This window comes from Onychomys torridus, chromosome 21 (assembly GCF_903995425.1).
Source record: "Onychomys torridus chromosome 21, mOncTor1.1, whole genome shotgun sequence".
NCBI lineage: Eukaryota > Metazoa > Chordata > Mammalia > Rodentia > Cricetidae > Onychomys > Onychomys torridus.
The window spans coordinates 38,378,861-38,400,192 of NC_050463.1; the positions used below are offsets into that span (position 1 = coordinate 38,378,861).

The 21,332-nt window shown below is 39.6% G+C and overlaps 1 protein-coding gene across 1 annotated transcript; it reads right to left on the bottom strand.

The window, feature by feature from the left end:
* Positions 1-1,131: 1,131 nt before the first annotated feature.
* Tdrd15 (tudor domain containing 15) lies at positions 1,132-7,124 on the bottom strand. The gene is given in 4 exon segments (XM_036170521.1): positions 1,132-2,025; positions 2,027-2,385; positions 2,388-2,469; positions 2,472-7,124. Coding segments are annotated over 4 exon segments (5,988 nt in total).
* Positions 7,125-21,332: the final 14,208 nt, after the last annotated feature.

Consider the following 21,332-nt stretch of genomic DNA (forward strand, 5'->3'; position numbering starts at 1 on the left):
TATCTGTTACAAAATAAGGTGCCTGTTAGAAAACAGATTCTTCTCCAGTCAGTGGTGGCACATGCATTTGGGAGGCAGAGGCAGGAGGATCTCTTTTAGTTAGAGGCCAGCCTGGTCTACAAAGCAAGTTCCAGGACAGCCAGGACTGTTATGCCAAGAAACCGTGTCTCAGAAAAAAAAAAAAAAAAAAAAAATTTCACTCTTGTAGTGGTAGCCATCCCAGCCTTGGCCTGGAAGTTCCAACCCCCATTGAGGCTTCAGTAATGGTCATGCCCACACAAGGCGGGGCTGAGGGAGGAGGCTGAAGACCCAGGATTGAGAGGAGAGGCTTCTCTTGGTTCCAGGACCCTAGACGCTGGAGGTAGACCAAGCAGAGTTCTCCAGAGAACACCGCCAGACTGTGCCATACCTTTCCCAGACCCTGCAATCTATCCCTTCATTTGTAAGTTACCCCACAAAATAAACCTCCCTTTTAACTACATGGAGTGGCCTTAATAATTTCACCAATACACTCTGAACTTCAGCAACCTCAGGAGTTTTATGAAACTCTTGATAGCATTTTTAAAATGTCATGCATGTGTACATGCCTGTGATTGTGGAAATAGCTACTTTTTATAAAAAGCTAATGAATTCACCATTCATAAATGATAACTATGGCAAAACAACATTTTATAGCCCAAATTATCATGTTTGTTTGGACACGGTTTTTCTATGCAGCTCTCGCTGGCCTAGAACTTACAGTTCAGCTGGGGCTGGCCTTAGGTGACCCTCTTGCCTCTGCCTGATAAGTTCTGAGACTGTAACCACACACACCATGACTAGCTCTATCCAGATTCTCTAGTAAGATTTTTTTTGCCCCTGTAATTTGGTATCTGTATTCTGGACAAATAGTCCATTAAAAACAAAGAATCAAAAATAGAAACTCCTTTGAAAACAGCGACTTACTTTTCACGTGTTCTGCTGTCATGCTTTCATTGACGATGACTGCATTCGAGTCCATTGTGTAACTCTTTTCCTGGACTCCAGCAGTTGATAGGTTTTCAAAGCAGCCTGAGGCGGTCTCCGAACTGATAGGTGGTCCCCCAGACGAAAGCTGCTATGCATGTCTCCAGCAGAGTAGTACCTGGGAAGTTAAGTTTCCCAATAACGACATTTCTTCTCAGTTTTTAAATTTGCAGAATGTAATTTTTCACTGACATGACTTTTCTTTAAGAGGCGCCTAGAAACATGTCTCCCCTTTGAAGGTTTCTTCTTCCATAGCTTTTGTTTTATGGTGCCACCATTAATATTTTCTGTTTTGTAGCAGTGTTTGTCCAACAGTGGGCAGATGGGATGGCTCTGTGGTTTAGATCCAGTAGCAGTCACTCTGGTAGGACGAGCTGCATCCTTAGGATGCACGGCAAGACCAAACGCCACTATCACATCTGCCACGCTCTTTTTCTCATGAATGACATCCGCTTCTGAGACTGCTGCAGAACCGTACTCCCTAAACTGAAACACTAAGCCTGATTCGCATAGGAAATCTCGAAAAAACAGCCTAGCTTCATTATTCCACAACTTCAGGTTACATGGCTAGCTCAGCCTTGGCACACTCATAATTTTCTCAGGAACAGATTTAAGATTGATTGCTTCTGAGTAAGGTATATGAACAGAAAGTCCATAGTTGATCAAAATGAGATGTAAAGATTGATTTGAAACTTCAGAAATTTCTGCTCTGCTCCACTGACCTTCCAACTCACTTTTGAAGAGGCAGCTGGAACCAGGAATCACAGGCTCTGGGGACAAGGCTTGTAAGGGCTCTGGTATGTCGGAAAGCAAGGTAAAAAGGTACTTCATTGTATCAACGACATCCTCTAACTGCACACAGAAGTCTGGGGGGTCACTGACAGCAGTGGTGATAGCACAATACTGCCCACCACTTTGGAGAAGTGCCCAAACAAATGGCTGGATTACACACAGTGACAAAAGAGTCTGGGGCTCCAGACTGCAAACAGTGCCTAAAGACTGCAGTTTGTTTTCTTCCACCAGAGACAGAGGTCACATTTAAATATCCACAAAGCAACATGCCATCTCCCAACATTTCTGCTTCCCAAGCAGAGTTTAACTATTTCAGAGAAATGATGCTCATTTCCAAATGAGCAAATAGACATACAAAGAACTTGAGAGTTGTTTTCTCAGAATGTGTAAACCAAATCCATTTACGAGGCATACCTTGTCTTGGAATATTTCTGATCTCTCTACTAAGTGCCTTGGTATTATTTACAGGCATTACTTCGTACTGTCCATGATTTACTAAAAAAATAAGTACTTTCTCATTTACCCACTGCTCTTCTGTTCTGGATTGGTACCATTTTAAATTTCTTTTAGATATTGACAAGAATTCTACCCCCTTTCAATAACATCCATTGATTAAAAAAAAAAAAAAGAGGAAATATCTTCTTTAGAAATTAATCGTGCTTTCTGAATTAATCTGATGTTTTCTGATTTTTTGATAACTTCACATGAAATCCCCCAGTCTCTGAAATGTAAATCATTTTGGCTTTTTCAAGCTGTCCGTGTCTTAACAGTTCAAAAGGAATTTCAACAAGCTGTTGGGAGAGTGGTTTGAAGACCATAGAATCTTCATCCAGATTTATTCTTCCTGTCTTCAAGTGGTTGTTTTCACAGGCACTACCTTTGTGAGACATGACCTGAGGCATCTGCAATGCTGTCTCCTGTAGTTTAGGACATGGAGACCACCTCAGCAATTTCTTGATGACACATTTACCGCCACAAGTTATATTTACTTCCCACTTCTCATCTTGTGTCTTCAGAAATTCACAAGAAACTATTCTGTTAATTGCTCCCGAGGAAAAATAATCTGCAATTTTGCTTTGACACATTTCAATGGGCCCATTCCATCTTATCCTATGAAGGAAAGAATAAATTCCCAGCCGGGGGACAGTTAAGAGTTCCCTGTTGATTGAATAAACTTTAGATCCATTTACTATGGCAGTATTACCATGATCAAAAACTTTCACTTCAAAGGACCCTTCAGACAATACTTCCTTAGTAATGTCTCTGGACACGGCATGGTCACTAGAGTAATCGACATGATCTCTCACCAGAGGGCTCAGGGAGTTCTGCTTTTTCTGGCCATTTGTTCTTTCACTGAGAACACTGGTGAGTCCTATGGCTTCATTTCCATTCCCAGCAAGTGGAATGTGAAAACTGGCTGGATGGTGGCTAGTGGGTGCAGACCCTTTAAGCTGGGTACTCAAGTCTGTGTGGAGTTGAAGAGTCTTTGTGATTGGAGGTCTACGAAGGATGCATGGTCTTGGGGAAGCTGCTTGATTGACGTCTTTGGTGAATAACTTTGATGCTGTCTCTCGTGATTTGAAGCCCATGTCAATTTTTTCAGGAACACGTGCAGGCCTGGGAGTGAATCTTACCTTTTTACTTTTAAGTCCATACCTAGAGGACTTCTTCGCTGTGCTTTTTAGCATGGTTTCAACTTCATAACAAATAGATGGTTTTAAATGCCTGGCATATATACTTTGGGGATGAATCAATTGATCTGTTTTGTTTGCAGAATGTGTTGCAAGGCTAGTTTTATTTATTGCATTGTGGCAGCTAATGCTTCCTGTGTTTTCGTTCACAGGAGCAGCAAATGCCTGATTTAACCTCTGATTCTGTTCCACACACCATGCTTGCTCAGAGTGTTTTTCTCCATAAACATTAAGTAGCAATTTTATTGTCTGATTTATATGTTGATACCCATCATATAAGTCTATACCAAGCTGCCCATCTGACTCCCTAGACAGTATTACTGCTTTTAAGGGCTTCCCTAAAAAACTAGTTTCAAACCATCTATTGATTTCTCCTGGAATATCTATATCTCTAAGATCTGACAGAAAACACTGAATTGCTTGCATAGGTGTAAACAGGAGTTCTGGAAACTGGTCGGAAATGGTCCATAGCATGTTTTCTTCTACAAATTGCTCATTCCCATAGTCCACAAAATAAACGCAAGGGCCAGATGACGACCCTGTTGGCTTCACCAAGGCTCTGTATGAGAGCCCATCCTCAATGTATTTAGAGATGCACAGTCTCATTCTGTACCAGTCATACTTCGAGCACATTTTGAGGCTAATCATCTCTGTGATTCTTGTCTCCAACATCTCTAAATCTTTACTGTTTCTACAAAGCTGACAATAGAACTTTTTGGGACTATACACGTGTGATATATACACGTTTTCTTCACTTCCAATCTTTATATCAAAGGAAGAGTAATAGTAACTGTAGAGACTAACTGAAAATGGTAGTGGCCTTGACAATACACTGTAGTGGGCGGAGCCACGACGAAGGAGAAATTCATTTGCACTGGTAAGTGATGACTGTAAATCCACTAAATTACATAAACATCTAGGGTGTATAAGAACTAAGGCATACACAATACAAGTGAGTAGCCCTCCACACGAAGAAAGGAAATTTCCAAAGTCTCTGGATGCTTCTGCTGTCCAGTCTAATAGTTTACAGGTAATGGGCTCAACTAAATAGTTGAGACAGCATCTGAAAGCTTGGGCTTCTAAAGCAAGAAAATGTGGGTTGATGGCACAAAGATCTTTAATGAAAACTCGCTCTTGGTTGCCATAGTCAACAAATATTAGTTCAACTTCTTGGTCTGATGCTTGAGTCAAGATAGCAGCCCTGTACCACTTCCCATCTCTGGAATGCTTAGCCACGCAAGCTACCTTCCCAATCTGATATGGCTCTGGATGGATGCTATAATAATCTTGGATTTGTTCCATCAGTAATTTCAAATCTCTTAACTTACACAGAAGCTGGCATGAAAAGTCACCTGGGCCATGGCAATAAGAACAGTTGACTTCAAGAAGTTTTCCTGGCTTGAACACATATTCCTTATAAGGCTGTGATGAGCTCTGTTCAAAACACAAGTTGAAAGAAATTTTTACATCCAGGAAGCTGTGTGAAGATAAGAGATTTTCTTTCAGCTTCTCAGAATGCGACTTTTCAGACTTGGGTCTTTTGACTGGGACAGAGGCCACATTTTTATCATGAAGTGTATCTTTATATTTTAACACTGAACATTCTCTTACAGATCTGGGGAGATCTTCTAAAGCTACCCCTGCAGATTCTGCATATCCAGCTTGTAGCATCAGAGAGACAACATCCATGTTTTCAGCAGCTTCAATATCCTGAATATTCACCATGTACTTGTCACCTTTCTTTGCTCTAACTTGAAGCAAAATTGCTTTGTTCAGAACGACTTTTTTAAAATAATCTGTTGCTGCCTGTATCCATAAATCTGTGGCAGGAGATATATGTGCAAGTGAACAATGTATGGCTAAGGAAGGCAAATCCCGAAATTCTGGAAGCAAAATTTTGGCATCAAAAAATGGTATGGAGTCAGTACTTCCATAATCCAGGAGGTAAACATTGATCCAATAATCATTCCTTCCCATGATGACAGCTCGGTAGAAACATCTGTCCTTGCTATATCTGGCACAACAGAATAGTCCAGGTTCAGGGTTTCTCAGAGTGAGTTCATCATTTTCAGATGCATTATAAAACTCATTCATAGTTTCCATTATGTCTTGAAATTTGTTCTGATACTTACTAAGGCGTACCCAGAAATCCGATGGGTTTAGTACATTCACTACAAGTGCTATGTGGGTAGAGTCTGTCTCCATTGTTGCAGTTTTAACAGGAAAGCCTGCTTTGAGGTCATCTTTTTCACTTAGTCCACCCACTGACTGCTGAACATTTCCAGTAAAACCATCACCTGCAAAGCTGCCTGGATCAGGAGTGGCTGCCTCACTCAAGGCATTGGGAATGTTACACTCAGATGCAGGACAGAGTGTTTGTGTGCCCAGCGTCCTCAGCAGACACTTAGAATTAATTGCAGATTCCTGAGACTGTAAAGTCACATAATATAAATGTTCATCCTCACTGAACCAGTCAATGTGGGCATACACTTCGTGTCCTAACAGGGCTTGCTTAAATAAGGACAGTTGTTGTTCTCTTACTTCTGGGTCTGGACAATGCAAATATGTCAGAGAACAGGTAAAGGAAAACAACGGTGTGGAAATAAAATCCTGTTTCAGTTTCTTCACATGAATTGAGGGTATAGACTCGCTGCTGCCATAATCCATGAACCAAATTTTCACTTGATTATCGGGCAAGAGCTGCTGGAGAATTCCTCTTTGCCACTGTCCGTTTGTCCCTTTAGCAACACACAGGAGTCCAAAATTGTCGCAAGTGGGGCTGGTTTCTTGACCTACTGTGTTGTAATGCAGATTCATACACTCTGTCAAGTCTTCTAGCTCTGGAATCCGCCTAAGTAATTGACAATAAAATTTACCAGGGCTCAGTGCAGATGACACTTTGATGCTGTCCAAACTTCCCACTGATAAAGATGGCTGGAAATTATCTAGGATATACTGAACATCAAGTGAAGTACTGTTACTACTTACCAATGACTCAGGTCTTCTATGTTGTAGTAAGTCTGGCATTGGCTGGGGGAGTTCCTTTAATATTTCTGCAATAAGACGAAATGTATCCCGATCAACAAATCTTCCTAGTTGTAATTCAAGAACCTCAGATATAACTTTGGGCGCCTCGAGAAGAATCATTTGAAGGGGCAAAATAGTCTGCATATTGCCTCTCAGCTGTATTCCTACTAGGGACTTGAAATAATTCAAAGCCTTGGGAGACCATCTTTCTCCAACTGGGAGGATGTTGGCAAAAATGCCAAATATGACTCTGGGAGGGAGCTCAAATAACTTTTCACAAGCCGAGGCTACCCGAGTGCCATCCACCTTCAGCTCTTCTCCCCGGTCAATGAGCAGCACTGTGTACCCTCCGTTCTTCTTTCCTGCCACTCTTCCTCTCTGCCATTCTCCACTTGCTTCCTCCTCCACCAGACAAAATTCATCGACGCCCACATCAGTCTTCACTTTGGGGGTGTACTGTATCTCCCTCTGCAAAATGTGATAGTCAAACTGACACTCACTCTTATTTTTGCCTTGAAATTTCACAAGAAGATCCTTGGGAAGACACTCAATATGTAAAACTGTCAGATCTGCATCTAGAAATGTTGGGAGTAAAGATGTAGAATCCATTTTCTAAAAAAAAAAATATATATATACATATATAAATTAGCTTTGATAGATGGCTATCAATAGTATATAAAATTAGTCTTATATAAGTTTAGTAAGCAAATATGAAGCATCAAGATAATTCTATATCTGTTTTTACATTTATTGGGGGAGGAGATGAAACACACATGACACAGTATATAAATGGAGCTCAGAGGACATCCCGTGGGAGTCGGTCTCTCCTTCTACCCATGTAGGTTCTGGACATCAAACTCACATAGATCATCAGGGTTGGTGGCATGTGCCTTTATTCACTGAGCCATCTCACCATCCCTCATTTTTTAAATCATATCAAACATGTTGGCAAAAACTGTATATACGAGGCAAAATGTTGTTGACATAAACAAGATGTTGCTGAGATAAACACTGTCCTTTACACATCAGAAAGTTTTTCTAAAATAACAAGACAGAATAGTGTAGATAATTATTGGAATACACAGAGATAATCCTTACTTCCCAGAAAACTTAGCAAACTTCTACTAGATAGTACATGTGGTATAATGGAAAAGGTAAATCAGATTCACCAGTGATTTCATTCTCCTCCCGGGAGGAAACAACCTTCCTGTGGGGCTTCTAATAACCAACAATTTAAAAAGCCGAAAGAAACAGGGGTAGATGGAAGTCAATGAGAAGACGAAGTTTGCACTCTGTCTCTTGTGTTAACTTGTGATACTTAGACCCTATTAACATCATTATACAGTCCCAAGGTGATTTGTTAACTGGGGGAGGGGTGGGAATATGCTGAAGTCTGAATCCCACTAAAGTAGGATAATCCTGGAAAAACAGTGAAGCCTGGGCATACCTAACCCTCTCAAGACCAGCCACAAAAAGAAAGAAAAATCTTGAGCCATGAGAGATAAAATTGATAAAGTAAATGTGCAGAAAGTTTAAAACACTCTCAGTGCTATGGTTTGAATTTGAAGTGTACCCCCAAAGTGGTACCTGTGCTAAACAGTATCATACTATTACTATTATGGCTTGGTTCTCAACTGGTGGGTCCAGTTGATGCTTTCAATAGCACATCATCTTTACTTAGTATTCAAAAGGGGACCCAGCAGAACTCCTTTGTCAAATGTAAGTATCTTGTGACTAATACTAGCCAATCCAAGTCCAAAGACACAGGAAGATGTAGGAACAGGTTCATAAAACACCAGAGGCCTATCCCTCCAGACCACCATTCCTTCATAATCCAAGTGCTCTTACAAACTTGCTTCACACCAGTGAAAAAAAAGAAATCTAAGCCTGGTTTACCCGTGGCTTTCACGTAAAGACAGTAACACCCCAAAATAGATTGCTGAGGAATTATACTCCAAACCAGTGGGGAGGTTCCCTAAGAAATCAGTGGAAATCATCCTAGTAGACAAACATACTGTTATGTCTACTTTATTTGAAGAAAAAGTTGTTTAAGTTGAAGATATTTGCAGATTGGTAAGCAATAGCTAATGGTTTCCTGAGGGCAACGGGAATCCACAGGAGACAGCCTGAGAGTGGTATTACAAGAGGGTGTAAAGAAGTGGTTTGCAGCCGGGCGATGGTGGTGCACGCCTTTAATCCCAGCACTCAGGAGGCAGAGGCAGGTGTGAGTTCGAGGCCAGCCTGGTCTACAAAGCGAGTTTCAAGACAGCCTCCAAAGCTACAGAGAAACCCTGTCTCGGGGAAAAAAAAAAAGAAGAAGTGGTTTGCAGATGAATTCTCACATAATGGTGCTCAACAAAGACCCACACTACAGAAGACATACTAAATTGTGTAAAAACAAAATCTGTCCTGTGGATGTTGGTCAGCCTCCTACACCTGCCTCCAAAAAGCTTGCTCAGTGGGATCATGAAGAAAGTTCCTGTGTTGCAGACAAAAGCCAAACCTTACTGCACTTCCTGACCAACTAAAATTCAGAGAACATTCTGGAAAAATTATAAGCAAGGAACTCAAAAGCAAATCGATTATCTTATACAATGAACAATTGTGTCATTTCAAGATCCAACACTTGCTCTGCATAAGAATATTAAGGGACATCACTCACTATGGTGTTGGAAGTGTGTTGTGTTAACACAATTCAGATTATCAGGTTTCACTTGGACCTCAAGTAATGGTGTGAAGTCTGACAAACTTGTTTTTGCTTCTAATCAACATCTAAACCTATTAAATGAGAGGTTTAACTAAATTAGGGCTTTTCGAAGTTTTTCTGTTCAGCAAAAAGTCATTAAAGATAAAAATTTTAGGCCAGGCGGTGGTGGCACACACCTGTAATCCCAGCACTCGGGAGGCAGAGGAAGGCAGATCTTTGTGAGTTCAAGGCCAGCCTGGTCTACACATCAAGATCCAGGACAAGCGCAAAGCTACACAGAGAAACCTTGTCTTGAAAAAAAAAAATTTAAATCTATAAAATGTATTCATTGGTATTCTAATCATTTTGTTGATAAAATTTAATTATAAAGTCATCAAATGAGAATACAATCATTCTAATGAACACAAGTTCACATAATGTGTCTTATTATTGCATCCCATACCACAATATTGAAAATATCAAGTTCATACATTTCTAATTGCCCATCTGCTTCTACAGTTGTGTGTCAAGCAACACGGGAAGATGCAAATAAACAAATGAGGGAGTCTAACTTAGACACCCCATGAGTTTGTTGCATGGACTTGTGTCCTCCCCTGCTTTAAAACTTAATATACATTTGGATACTCTGGTTTTGAAAAGTCAATTGCATGTATATTTTTTAATTAAATTCAAATTCAAAGCTCAAAATCTTGAAGTAATTTTATACTAAAGTGTTGCAGTATCACAGTCCCCCTAGAGTTTGAGAAAAATGTAGTATGCACTTAAAATTGATGCTTGTGTGTGCGTTGGCACTTGTGTGTACATATGTGCATACATGCGTGCATGCGTGCATGTGTGTGCATTATCAAAGCAGAAGCAAGGATTATTTGGGAGGGAAGGAAGCCATCAAGAATGAATTAAATCGATGGCAGAGAATTGGAAAGGAAGATTAAAAAAAAAGTACAAAGTATACTGCTAAGTATGTATAAAAATGTCACAATGAAATATAATTTGTACACTAAACAAAAGTTATTTTTAATTAATATGAAGAATTCTTCCTAAGGCAAATCTTCCTGAATCTATAGAATAAATTATAGATGATGTCATGCATTTGAGTTTGCCTTCTATGAATTAGCATCAAGTTAAGTCTTCCAGTGGGGCCAATGAATGCATAAGTGAGCCATGTTTCTAATCATTAGTATTATAGTTGCATTAAACAAAAAGGACATGGATTTGTTTTTGTTTCAGTTTTCTTGACTTTATTGAGATGAAATCTACAAAACATCAAATCAGCCCTTTTCAAGACTGCAACCAGGGGCATTCAGTACATTCCTGGTATTATGCTATCACTGCCTCTAGCTAGTTCCCATATTCATCACCCAAAAGAATACCACATCCCCATTAGGCAGTGTTTCCCCATTATGTACCACATTCCTGGAAACCCCCAGCTTTCTATACATCCAGGTTCTTTTCCCTGGATATTTCATTTCTGTGGAATCTTGCAATATGTGACCTTTTGTGATGGGCTTCTTCCATTTAGCTTAACTTTCCCGAGTTCACCCATGCTGTTGTATCACCTATCAGGACTTTATTCCTATTTTAACCTGGATATTATTCCTTTCCATGTGTGTTTTTTCCAAGGTGTGGTTTTCTCTTTTAATATTTGATTTGATTTTTTGGCAGTAGTAGGAATTGAATGCACATGAAACAAGTGCTCTCCCACTGAGCTACAGTCTCTGCTCCATTATTTTAGTTTAGTGACTTAGCACACAAAAATTATGTCATTGTGCTTTGTTCTAGCTTATCCCCTTCCTCTCCTCCCACATGCCTCGTGACTCACCCCAGCCCTTCTGGTTTCCTTCCTTCCCTCAGAGTGTCCCTTCTGCTACTGTCCCATTAGGATGACTTATCCTTTCATTTTAACCTCTCCCTAAGATATTTCATCCCTGTCATGATCATCTTTCTAATTTCATGACCTACACACATATACACACGAGTGGAGTATGTGTGGCATTTTTCCTTTATGGATGTTATACTGTTTCTTTGCTGTGTGTTTTTGACATTTGATTAGAGTATGTCATGAAGAGGTCCTTTTCTGTCCATGTCTATTTTTGAGTTCTAAGTACCTTATGTGTTTGGATATGGGGACCCACGGAGGCTCCCTAGTAAGGCCTTACTCAAGGTCAGAAAGTCTGAGCTTGCTTTCCCAACAGAGCTGCATATTAGAATTATTTGGCCATAGGCATGGTTACCAGGTGTTTTGAAGGGTCTAACTTGTTGGTACTTTATACCTCGACCTTGAAAGGGGGAGGTCTTTTGCCTCTATCCTTGCTGATGGATAAAAAGATCCATTATGAATAAAGTCAGGACAGTTGAGTATTGACCTAGGGCCCTCCCAAAGCTATCTTGTGTCTCTGCCTTTCTCATTGTTTCTGTCTATATTTCTATCTAATACTTCTCCATTCCTCACTCCTCCACCCAAGAACCCTTTGACAGGTTGGACCTGGTCCCCAACAGTTGGAAGCCTATTTCTCAAGATTTGGAGAATTTTCTGTCATAATCTCACTGAACAGATTGATTATCTTTGCCCTTAGTGTGTAACTCAGCTCTTCCTTGAATTCTTGGGTCTGTCTCTTGATTATATTGCAGTTTGGGGATATTGTGGTCATTGTCATTTGTTTATTTGTCTTCATTACCGATATCTGAATATAATATTTCAGTGACCTTGTCATCCATCCTTGGTAATGTCAGTCACCCTTGGTCATTCTGCGTGGTCAAGGTTACAGGTGATGGTCTCCACTGTAGGGTTACTTGATTCATTGAGGTATTTTATTGCCAGCCTTTCCTTTGTATTTTTTTTTTACCTCAGTGTCTTTGCTGATATTTCCACTCACATTGCTGATTTTCTCATTCAGATGTTTTCTTCTATGCAGCTAATTTTCCTCTCCAGGCCCCATACTGATCCATCCATTTGTTGGTATACTCTTTGTATTGTGTTCCAATTTTTGCCAGGAAACTTTCAAACTCTTCATCTAGTATTTAGCCTGTTTCAATAGCTTTTAGTTCCACAGCAGAAGACTTGTGATCTTTTAGAGGAGTCACGTTCTACTGCCTATTCCAGCTCCTTGGGTGTCTTTGTTGAAATTTGTGCAACTGTTGGTTTGGAAGTCTTCAGTTTTCCTTGGAGCTGGTCTCATTGAGCATGCTACTCGAGAAAACTCCATCTCTAGTACCACTCAGCAAGGGGAAGATAAACTGCTTTTGGAAGCTGCCTCCTCTTCTCATCATGCTGACAAGAACCCATGTTACCAGGCTGTGTTTGGTTTCCTTCCTTCCGCTGTGCTGCATGGGCATCTTTATCAGGACACTTTCAGATATCCTCTACTTCTTCCTTCGTATATTTCTGAATCTCTTCTTCTCTTTGGATTACAGCCTAATTTTTCTTATTCTAAATATCTCTCTTTCCCCAGCTCACATAGAAGCAGCTTCTAGCCCACCATCTTACCCCTTCAGGGATTAAATTAATTTGATCATCTGTTTAACTTAATATATACAAATACACTCTTAATATGTAGTCAATATAAAATTATTAATTCTTGGCTTTTTTAATAGTAAGTCTTCAGATCATAGTATTGTACAGGTATGTCTCAATTCAGACCAAGAGCAGCTAGAGCCCTTGTAGGGTGTGTGTACCTAGAGGTCCCAGAGTCTATGTACTGAAGAGTGTACGTTAAAGCCTCTTCCCATTTTGCTTTTCACAGGCTTAATTAAAAAGCTTAACAGAACAGTCCTTCACAGTTACAATACTTTAAATATTTAAAAGCTTTTCAGTACATTAGTTTAACTGATTTTCATAATAAATTTTTCATTGTTCAGGCCACCACACTGAAGGTCGAGAGTTTCAGAAGCACCAGCCCAGATTTCTGATGTTTGCCCCTACTCAATTACCACCCATTTTTCCCCACTGCTATGTTACATGAAGCAAATATTTGTCAGGGAAAAGAATGAAAAAAAGAATAAAATTTTAAATATAAGGCAAACCAAAGCAAATAGGATCAGCTTATTAATTCTTCCTTTTTCAAGAATGTAGGCTAACTCTGGTGGGTATCTAGGACGGTCGGCGGTGGCACACACCTGTAATCCCAGCACTCGGGAGGCAGAGGCAGATGGATCTCTGTGAGTGAGTTCGAGGCCAGCCTGGTCTACAGAGCTAGTCCAAGACAGGCTCCAAAAAGCTACAGAGAAACCCTGTCTCGAAAAACCAAAAGAGAGAGAGAGAGAGAGAGAGAGAGAGAGAGAGAAAGGAAGGAAGAAAGGAAGAAAGGAAGAAAGAAGGAAGAAGAAAGAAAGGAAGGAAGGAAGGAAGGAAGGAAGGAAGGAAGAAAGAAAGAAAGAAAGAAAGAAAGAAAGAAAGAAAGAAAGAAAGAAAGAAAGAAAGAAAGAAAAGTGGGTATCTAAAGTGGGCAACCTGGACTCCCTCCTGTCTATTTCTGTACCTATTCAAGTTGCTTTCTAAGTTCTGGTTTTAAATATAGTAGGAACAAAGCAGTGTGAGGAATCTTTATTCTATATGTTTACAAATAAGGACTTCATTTCTATAGCATTTTGTTTAACTGGAATAGAAACACCATCTACATCCAGTTCTGCCCCCCCCCCAATAAAAAAACATTTTGCAATGTCTGAAGAAATATTTGGTTGGTGCTACTTGGGTAAAATGGATAATGCTTCTAGCATCTAGTGGGTAGAGGCCAAAAGTGATGCTAAATATCCAAAAGAAGAATCTCCATTAAAAAAAATACTATCTGCCAGGTGGTGGTGCACACCTGTAATCCCAGCACTCGGGAGGCAGAGGCAGGAGGATCTCTGTGAGTTCGAGGCCAGCCTGGTCTACAGAGCGAGTTCCAGGATAGCCAAAAATACATAAAGAAACCCTGTTTTGAAAAAAAAAATATGAAACAAGCAAACAAAAATAACAACAAAAATTATCCAGCCCCCAAGTTCAATAATGCATGGTTTGAAAAACTGCTTTAATAAAAGCAAAAATAAATCCAATCCCAGATAGAAAAAAATAATGTTTTTCAAACAACCTAAAAGGAGGAAATGTAAGGATGTTTTTCTAACCTCATATTAAAGAAGTCTTTCAAGGACAAAACCCAGAGATCATAAAAATGTATGCTTTTGAAATTATAGCAAGAAAAATGAAGCTATTTTTAAATGCTAAAAATCAATTTAATATACTAGCGAAAAGATTTTCTCAAGTCACATATTTTCAGTTACCCATGATTCCACGCTCCTGCATCTCACAATTCAGGACTCAGTTCCTTTTGTCTGTGTTGCTGTGACCTAATAGAAAGCCCCTTCCCTCTGCAATACTAGACTCCTACTCAGTCTTCCTGCTTGTGTCCTCAATTCTGAATTGCACTGACCTGAGACCTGAGCCCCAGGATTGGGGTCAATGATCTCTTAAAGATACAAACATGTATGAACTATCCTGCTGAAAACTACCCAGGGTCTTCTAGTCTTGCTTCAGAAGGTTGTGTAGCCCTGCACTCTAACCAGCCAGCACTGCCTGGATCTGGATGTCGTGTTTGGTTCTTAGTCTTATTTCCTCTTGTGGTCACTCACCTCTGACACTATCACAGCTCTATCTTCTCGGCCATTCTGTGAACATCCTTGCCTAGGGCGCTCTCAGAGCACAGCTCACCCACTCCTCTCTCTCTCTCCCTCTCTCTCTCTCTCTCTCTCTCTCTCTCTCTCTCTCTCTCTCTCTCTGAGTTTTGGTCAGAGCATTTCCTGCTAGATGAGGCCATTCTAACTAAAAATCTTTCTCTGTGAAAATTAATAGAACTAGTGACCTTCCTAATCTCATACCCCTTCTACCTCCCTCCCTCCCTCCCTCCCTCCTTCCCTCTCGCCCTCCCTTCCTTCCTCCCTCGTTCCCCCCAAGTTATATTAATTTAGTTGTCCTCAAACCTTTGTTCTCAGGTTCTCTGAGTCCTCGAAAAAAATTATTAAGGCCTCCAAATTGCTTTTGCATGTGTGGCTGACATCTACCAATACATACAACAGAACTATAGATTTTTTTTAAATATTTAGCAACTAATTTAAAAATAACAATAAATTCAATAAATGTTAACATAAATATTTTCAAGACAGGTGATACTTCTCAAAACAAAAAAAAATGATAAAGAAGGGTATTACTGCTTTATAAATTGCACAAACATCTTTAATGTTTAGTGATTAACTAAAATAGCTAGGCTCCGGCATCGGCTTCTATATTCAGTGTGTTTCAATACATTTACTAGACAAAGCACGGGAAGAAGATCTAGATATAGAAGAGAGAGAAGACAGTCTTTGATAAGCTTAGTAAGCATCATTTCTCAGCAGTTACTTACAATATGCAAAAGAAGAACAAAGGGAGGGATATTTTATACTCTGCTACCTAAAAATCCATGGGTCTGTCTTGAGATTGAACTTTCAAACATGAATGAGTTCATAAGATGCTGCATCGATTTGTATGAAAATATCAGTCTCTCCACTTATACTGGATTAGCATAGCCAACAGTGACACAACCAAATTAATTAACAGTGTCAGCAACTGCATCAGAAAAATCATCAAATCATGACAGGACACTAATTTTCTACCTCTCTAATTTTTGCCTTAGAACTTGAGTTTCATTGCTGACAAATGCTGTCTCTTGTTTTCCTTGAAGAGACAAGTTTGCTTCACCCTGCAAAATACCCAAAGGTAAATAAGAACACTTTGTCGGGTTGTTTGAGGCAAAATACATGGAGGGAAAAGCAAATTCTATTTGCAATTCAGACCAGTCATCATCACATGTCAACATCACTCTAAAGGCCTTTATAAATGTCTTCCATCCAATCATATGAGATTGCATATTAAATATATATAATATAACATAGACATATATACATATATATACACATATATAAAACCTCAAAGGTCAACCTATAGTATCACTGTTAGTGCTCAATAGAAGGCAATGTTAAATATAATGAGCACCATTTTTTACCACAAGTGTTTGTAAGGGAAGACTATGGTAACTATCCACAGACCTTGGGGCCCCTTCCTCAGTCAACATAGGCAGCCAGTAACTTCACTCACTGCTGATCCTGTATCACTGTGTCAGGACTAACACTATGAAAAGGGTGCCAGGATAACTTATGAGATAGTATTTGCAAATATCCAATAAGGAACTTGATTCAGAATATACATAAACATCTTGTGAACCAAAAATAAAAAAGATACATGAGACAATTCTAAAATGGACACATTTTAACTAGACATGATCAAAACAGGATATGTAAAAGTAAATGCATGAAAAGTTCTTAGTATTAGTTACTAAGGAAATGCTAATTAAGTGTAGAGGGCTACCTCTTGCAGATCCACTAGGGGGCTAGAGTCACATAGATGGAGAACCACAAGTTAATGTGGATATGGGAAACCTGGAGCCCTCCTATATTGCTGACACAACCGGTTTGGAAATGATTTGACAGCCCTTCAAGCACTTAAATGGCAATTTTACATCTAGATGTATCACCACGAAAACCAAAATCATATATCCACACAAAGCTGTGCCCACAAATGTTCATAGAAACATTACATAATATCCTAAAGTCAAAACCTACCCTGAAACCTATCATGTTGAATGTATTGATGCCATGGTTTTGTCTTTGCAGTGGAGTGTGATTCAGCCTTTAAAAAATGGTGAAACTTACAAGAAGGACGAAGCCTCAGAAGTGAAACAAAAATGATGTAAAAATGTTCCATCTGTTGGACTGGAAAGATGACGCCCCAGTTCAGGAGACTGGCTGGTCTTCCAGAGGATCTGGGTTTGGTTCCCAGCACCCACAAGGTGACTCACAACCAGTTGCCATGGGGATTGGAAATTTACCTCAGAAGTATAGCGTTTGCCTAGCAGGTACCCTCAACTCACACAATAAAAATTATAAATATAAATAAAGTTTTTAAAGGATACTAACAATTGGATAGTCACATGCAAAGGAACAAAAACTCTCACTTCCTATCACAAGCAAACCTACTGCACAGGGATTGGAGGTTTGCCTCAAAACTATACATTTGCCTAGCAAGTACAAGGCCCTGGGTTAGATCCTCAACTCAAAAAAATTAAAACTATAAATATAATTAAATTTTTAAAAGGATGCTAAAACAATTGGATAGCCACGTGGCAAAAAAAAAAAAATTGTTTCCTGTCACAAGCCAATCTATGGCAGAACAAAAGTAAATCAGTAAATATAAAACAATGGATCTCCAAGCATCTTGAAGTGACTGGTGAGCATAAAAATAATGTTTAAAGGGTTTATTTTAATACAAATAAACCTTGAATGTAAAAGCTTCCCCAAGTGGAGCAGCCCTGGTGATATTAAAAGAATGGCTGGATAATGAAGGTCAATACTAATGTTCAGTTGCAAAGAGCATCTCATAAAGCATTTAAGGGATCAATATTTGCTGCATTGGATAGCATTCAGTCTACTAAGATACTTGCAAATATCCCTGGATACAAGTACAAAGACATATACCTGCTAATACTTTTTTAACGAAGATTGCTTTGCCAAAAATAATGAAAGGAAGCAAAATAACCTGGAAGCTAAATTAACAGCTATACAAGAAAACCAAAGGTAGGCAGATGAGGCTCCAGTGAAGTTTCCAGAAGAAAATAATAGATGCTTGCTGAAATTTGAGGGTGACTTAGATGACCAGACCGGTAATGAAGGTATATAAATCTTTTGCTCAAATCACAGTGACATAAATGTGTAGGTGTTACCAGGGGAGCCAGAGATGGGATGTTCTAAGTAATTTTAAGCTAAAAGCCAAGAAAGCTCCAGGCAAAGCCAGAAACACAAATTACAGTAACCCACAGTTAAGGAACAAAGAAAGGACCTAGAAAGAACTATAAGGACGGGTTAAAAAGGAAGCATTGGGGGGAAAATGTATGGGATCAACTGGAATCCCTAAACAAATGGAAATCAAAAGGTCTAGAATTCAAGGAAAATGGGAGAGACATACCGGTGCCCATCCCTCCTGCTATAGTGTGTGCAGTCAGGACAAGTCAACATCCATCATGAGGAAACCATCTGCAGCACGGACAATGAGAAGACCAAACAGAGAGAGGCAAGGCAGGGCCTGCCTGCCTCAAAGCAACAGGAGGGAAACTCATGAGGGCTCCATCTCAGATTTCATCTTCTCTCTGTTCTCAGACACTCTAAAAAGAAAGCTACAGCACAACCATTTCAATGTCTCTCTGTACAAAGAAGGTGTATTATTTGTCTTCTTTATGCTGTCTTCCAAAAGACAAAATGTTTCTAACATATGTTTCTGCCCCTTCTTCGGGTGATACAAATATGAAAAGGGAGACTCTTCATAATTGCCTTTCTATTGTACGAATGTATCAGCACAAACCTATCAAACGTACACTGTCTAAGAACTCAGCAGAGAAATAAAAATGGCCGTTTTCAAGATCCTTAGTTGTGGGGTAAATGCAAATCAAAGCTACATTTCAACTCTTATCTCAATCCAGTCAGAATGGCAATTATCAGGAAACAGTGACTGAATGATACTGTGGCACTCACAGGTGGGGGTGGGGGACTCATACGCACTGCTCCAAAGAAGGTGAATTATTACAGCCACTGTGGACACTTCCTGCATCTTCGTAACTAAAGGGCAGCACGTGACCCAGCTGCACCACTCCTGGTGTGTGTCTATGTGAAGAAATTTAAGTCAGTTATCCCACGTGGATATTTGAACATCCACAGTTATTGCGCCATTACTCACAACAGCCAAGGTGTGGAATCAGCCGACGGGCCCATCTACACACAAATGGGCAAGGACAGTGTGGTACACATACATAATGGAGTTTTTATTCAGCCATAAAGAAAATGAAAGTCGGTTACGTGGAGGAAAATGGGTAGAACTGGAAATTATTATGTTAAGTGAAATATGCCAGACACAGGAAATCATTGGATATTTTCTCTCATGTATGCCATTTAAATTAAAAACAAAACAAAAACAAGAAAGCAGAAAAGGACTACTTGACAAGGAAGCAGAGCAATGTAAGAGAAGGGAAGAGACTTGATAGAAGGTTGGCTATGAACAACGGATGTGATGTTCATGGAGGAGAATGTCATAATTAAACTTATCATTTTTATGCAACCAATGTAAGATAATAAGAAGCCAGAAAAAGAATTAAAGACTATATAGCCATTAAAATAAAGAGTGAAAACCAATTTTCAATGGGCAAGAGTACAAAATAAAAATAACTAGTACAATAAAATGGACAATTTTTTTTAGCAGTCACTATATTACAAAAGATATACAAGGCTGGAGGTGTAGAGTGCTTGCCCAGCATGCAGAAAGCCCTGGGTTCAAGCCCCATTATCACATAAACCAGACTTGGTGGCACGTATCTTTAATTCTAACTTCTGGGAGGGGAGAGCAGAAGGATCAGAAGAAAGGTCATTCTTGGCCCATAGCAAACTCAAGGCCAGATTCTTGGCCCATAGCAAAGTCAAGGCCAGCCTGGGGGATACAGAAAAGCCTGCTTCTAAAAGGAAATTATACATATGTGTGTATTTCATTATATATATGAATTGAAAAGTGATACATAAAAAAGATGTTCAATGGTCATTTCTGTAGGGAAATGAAATCCCACCAAAGTAATACTCCACACCCTGTAGAGGGTTGTGATTAAAGTACAGCCATGCCAAGTACGGAACAGTGTCTAGAAACATCATTGACAGTGCATGGTCATAAAATGCTAAAATCATGCAAAGTTTCATAGTTTCATTTTAAAAACTTAAACATATTTGTTCCTTTGGCTCAGCCAATTTACTCCTATATCTGGAAAAAAAAAAAAATCACAGAGACAAAACCTGTGAGAAGACCGAGGCAGATTTGTAAAAGCCCCAAAATGAGATTAGTACAAATGTCAAAAGTAAGAATTCTACAAATGTCATTCACAACAGCAGAAGTCACTACAGAGGAGCAGTTAGCATTCTCTGCTGCACAACAATGGAAAAGCAAATGTTCTGTATACCGCAGCAGAAACGAGTCAAAAAATATGCTGAATGCAAACAGCAGAGAGAAAACACCCACATGGACATAAAATTCTAAAAAGAAAACAAAAATACAAACTGCTCTGGGAAAACCCCCCAATGGCTGCCTAGCGGAAGGGTGTGTGGGATGGTGTCTCATCAAATGAAACCTGAGCTGGGGGATGTGTTTATTATTCAGTTGATTACAGTGCTTTTACGGGTGTGCACATGTTTTCAAGTGTCATCAAATTTTACACCTCGAATATGTGCAGTTTGGTGTGGCTCCGTTACACTCTAGGAAAGCTGTAAAACACAGGGACATGAGATGAGCAACACAACCTAAATGTTTATTAATGGTGAGCTGGTAGGGGAAAAAAATGAGTCTCTTATTCTAATTACTATATATATATATATATATATATATATATATATATATATATATATATATATATATATATATATATAACATATTTTTACTAACTAATGGAGAGACCTTAGAAATCTCATTTAATTTGAAAAAAAGAAAAAGAAAAAAGAAAACCTCTGCCATGTCAAGGTACACAGAACAGTAAAACTTTAGGAATATCCATTTGAATGCAAGGAGAGAAGGGTGCGCAGGGTACCATTAAACATTAAACTAAGGCATAAAATTGGAAAGGCAGAAGACAGTCTCTCTTTACTCCCTGATTTAGCAGACACGCTGCAAAAGGCTTGCTTGTTACTTCCCAATTCCAGAAGCGGGGCGTCGGGGAGAAAACGTTTTTTGGAATGTGTATTAGTTACAAGTAAGTAACTCAAGAACAAGAAACTTGAAATGGTACTCCATACACTCATTTCTCCCTGTGTCTTTGAATCCCACACCTCCAGAAAGAACACTTGGACAGTGACGTGGGCCCCAGAGAGAGGCTGCGCAACCAACCACCGTTGGAGCTGGAAGGTAAGGACCTCCAAGGGTCTACAGAGACCTCAGGCCTGTGGAAGGCCGTTGCCCCGGCAGCTAAAAGCCATGGGAGGTCAGGGCAGAAAAAGAGGAGGCAAGACCCAGAGCCTAGAGCAGG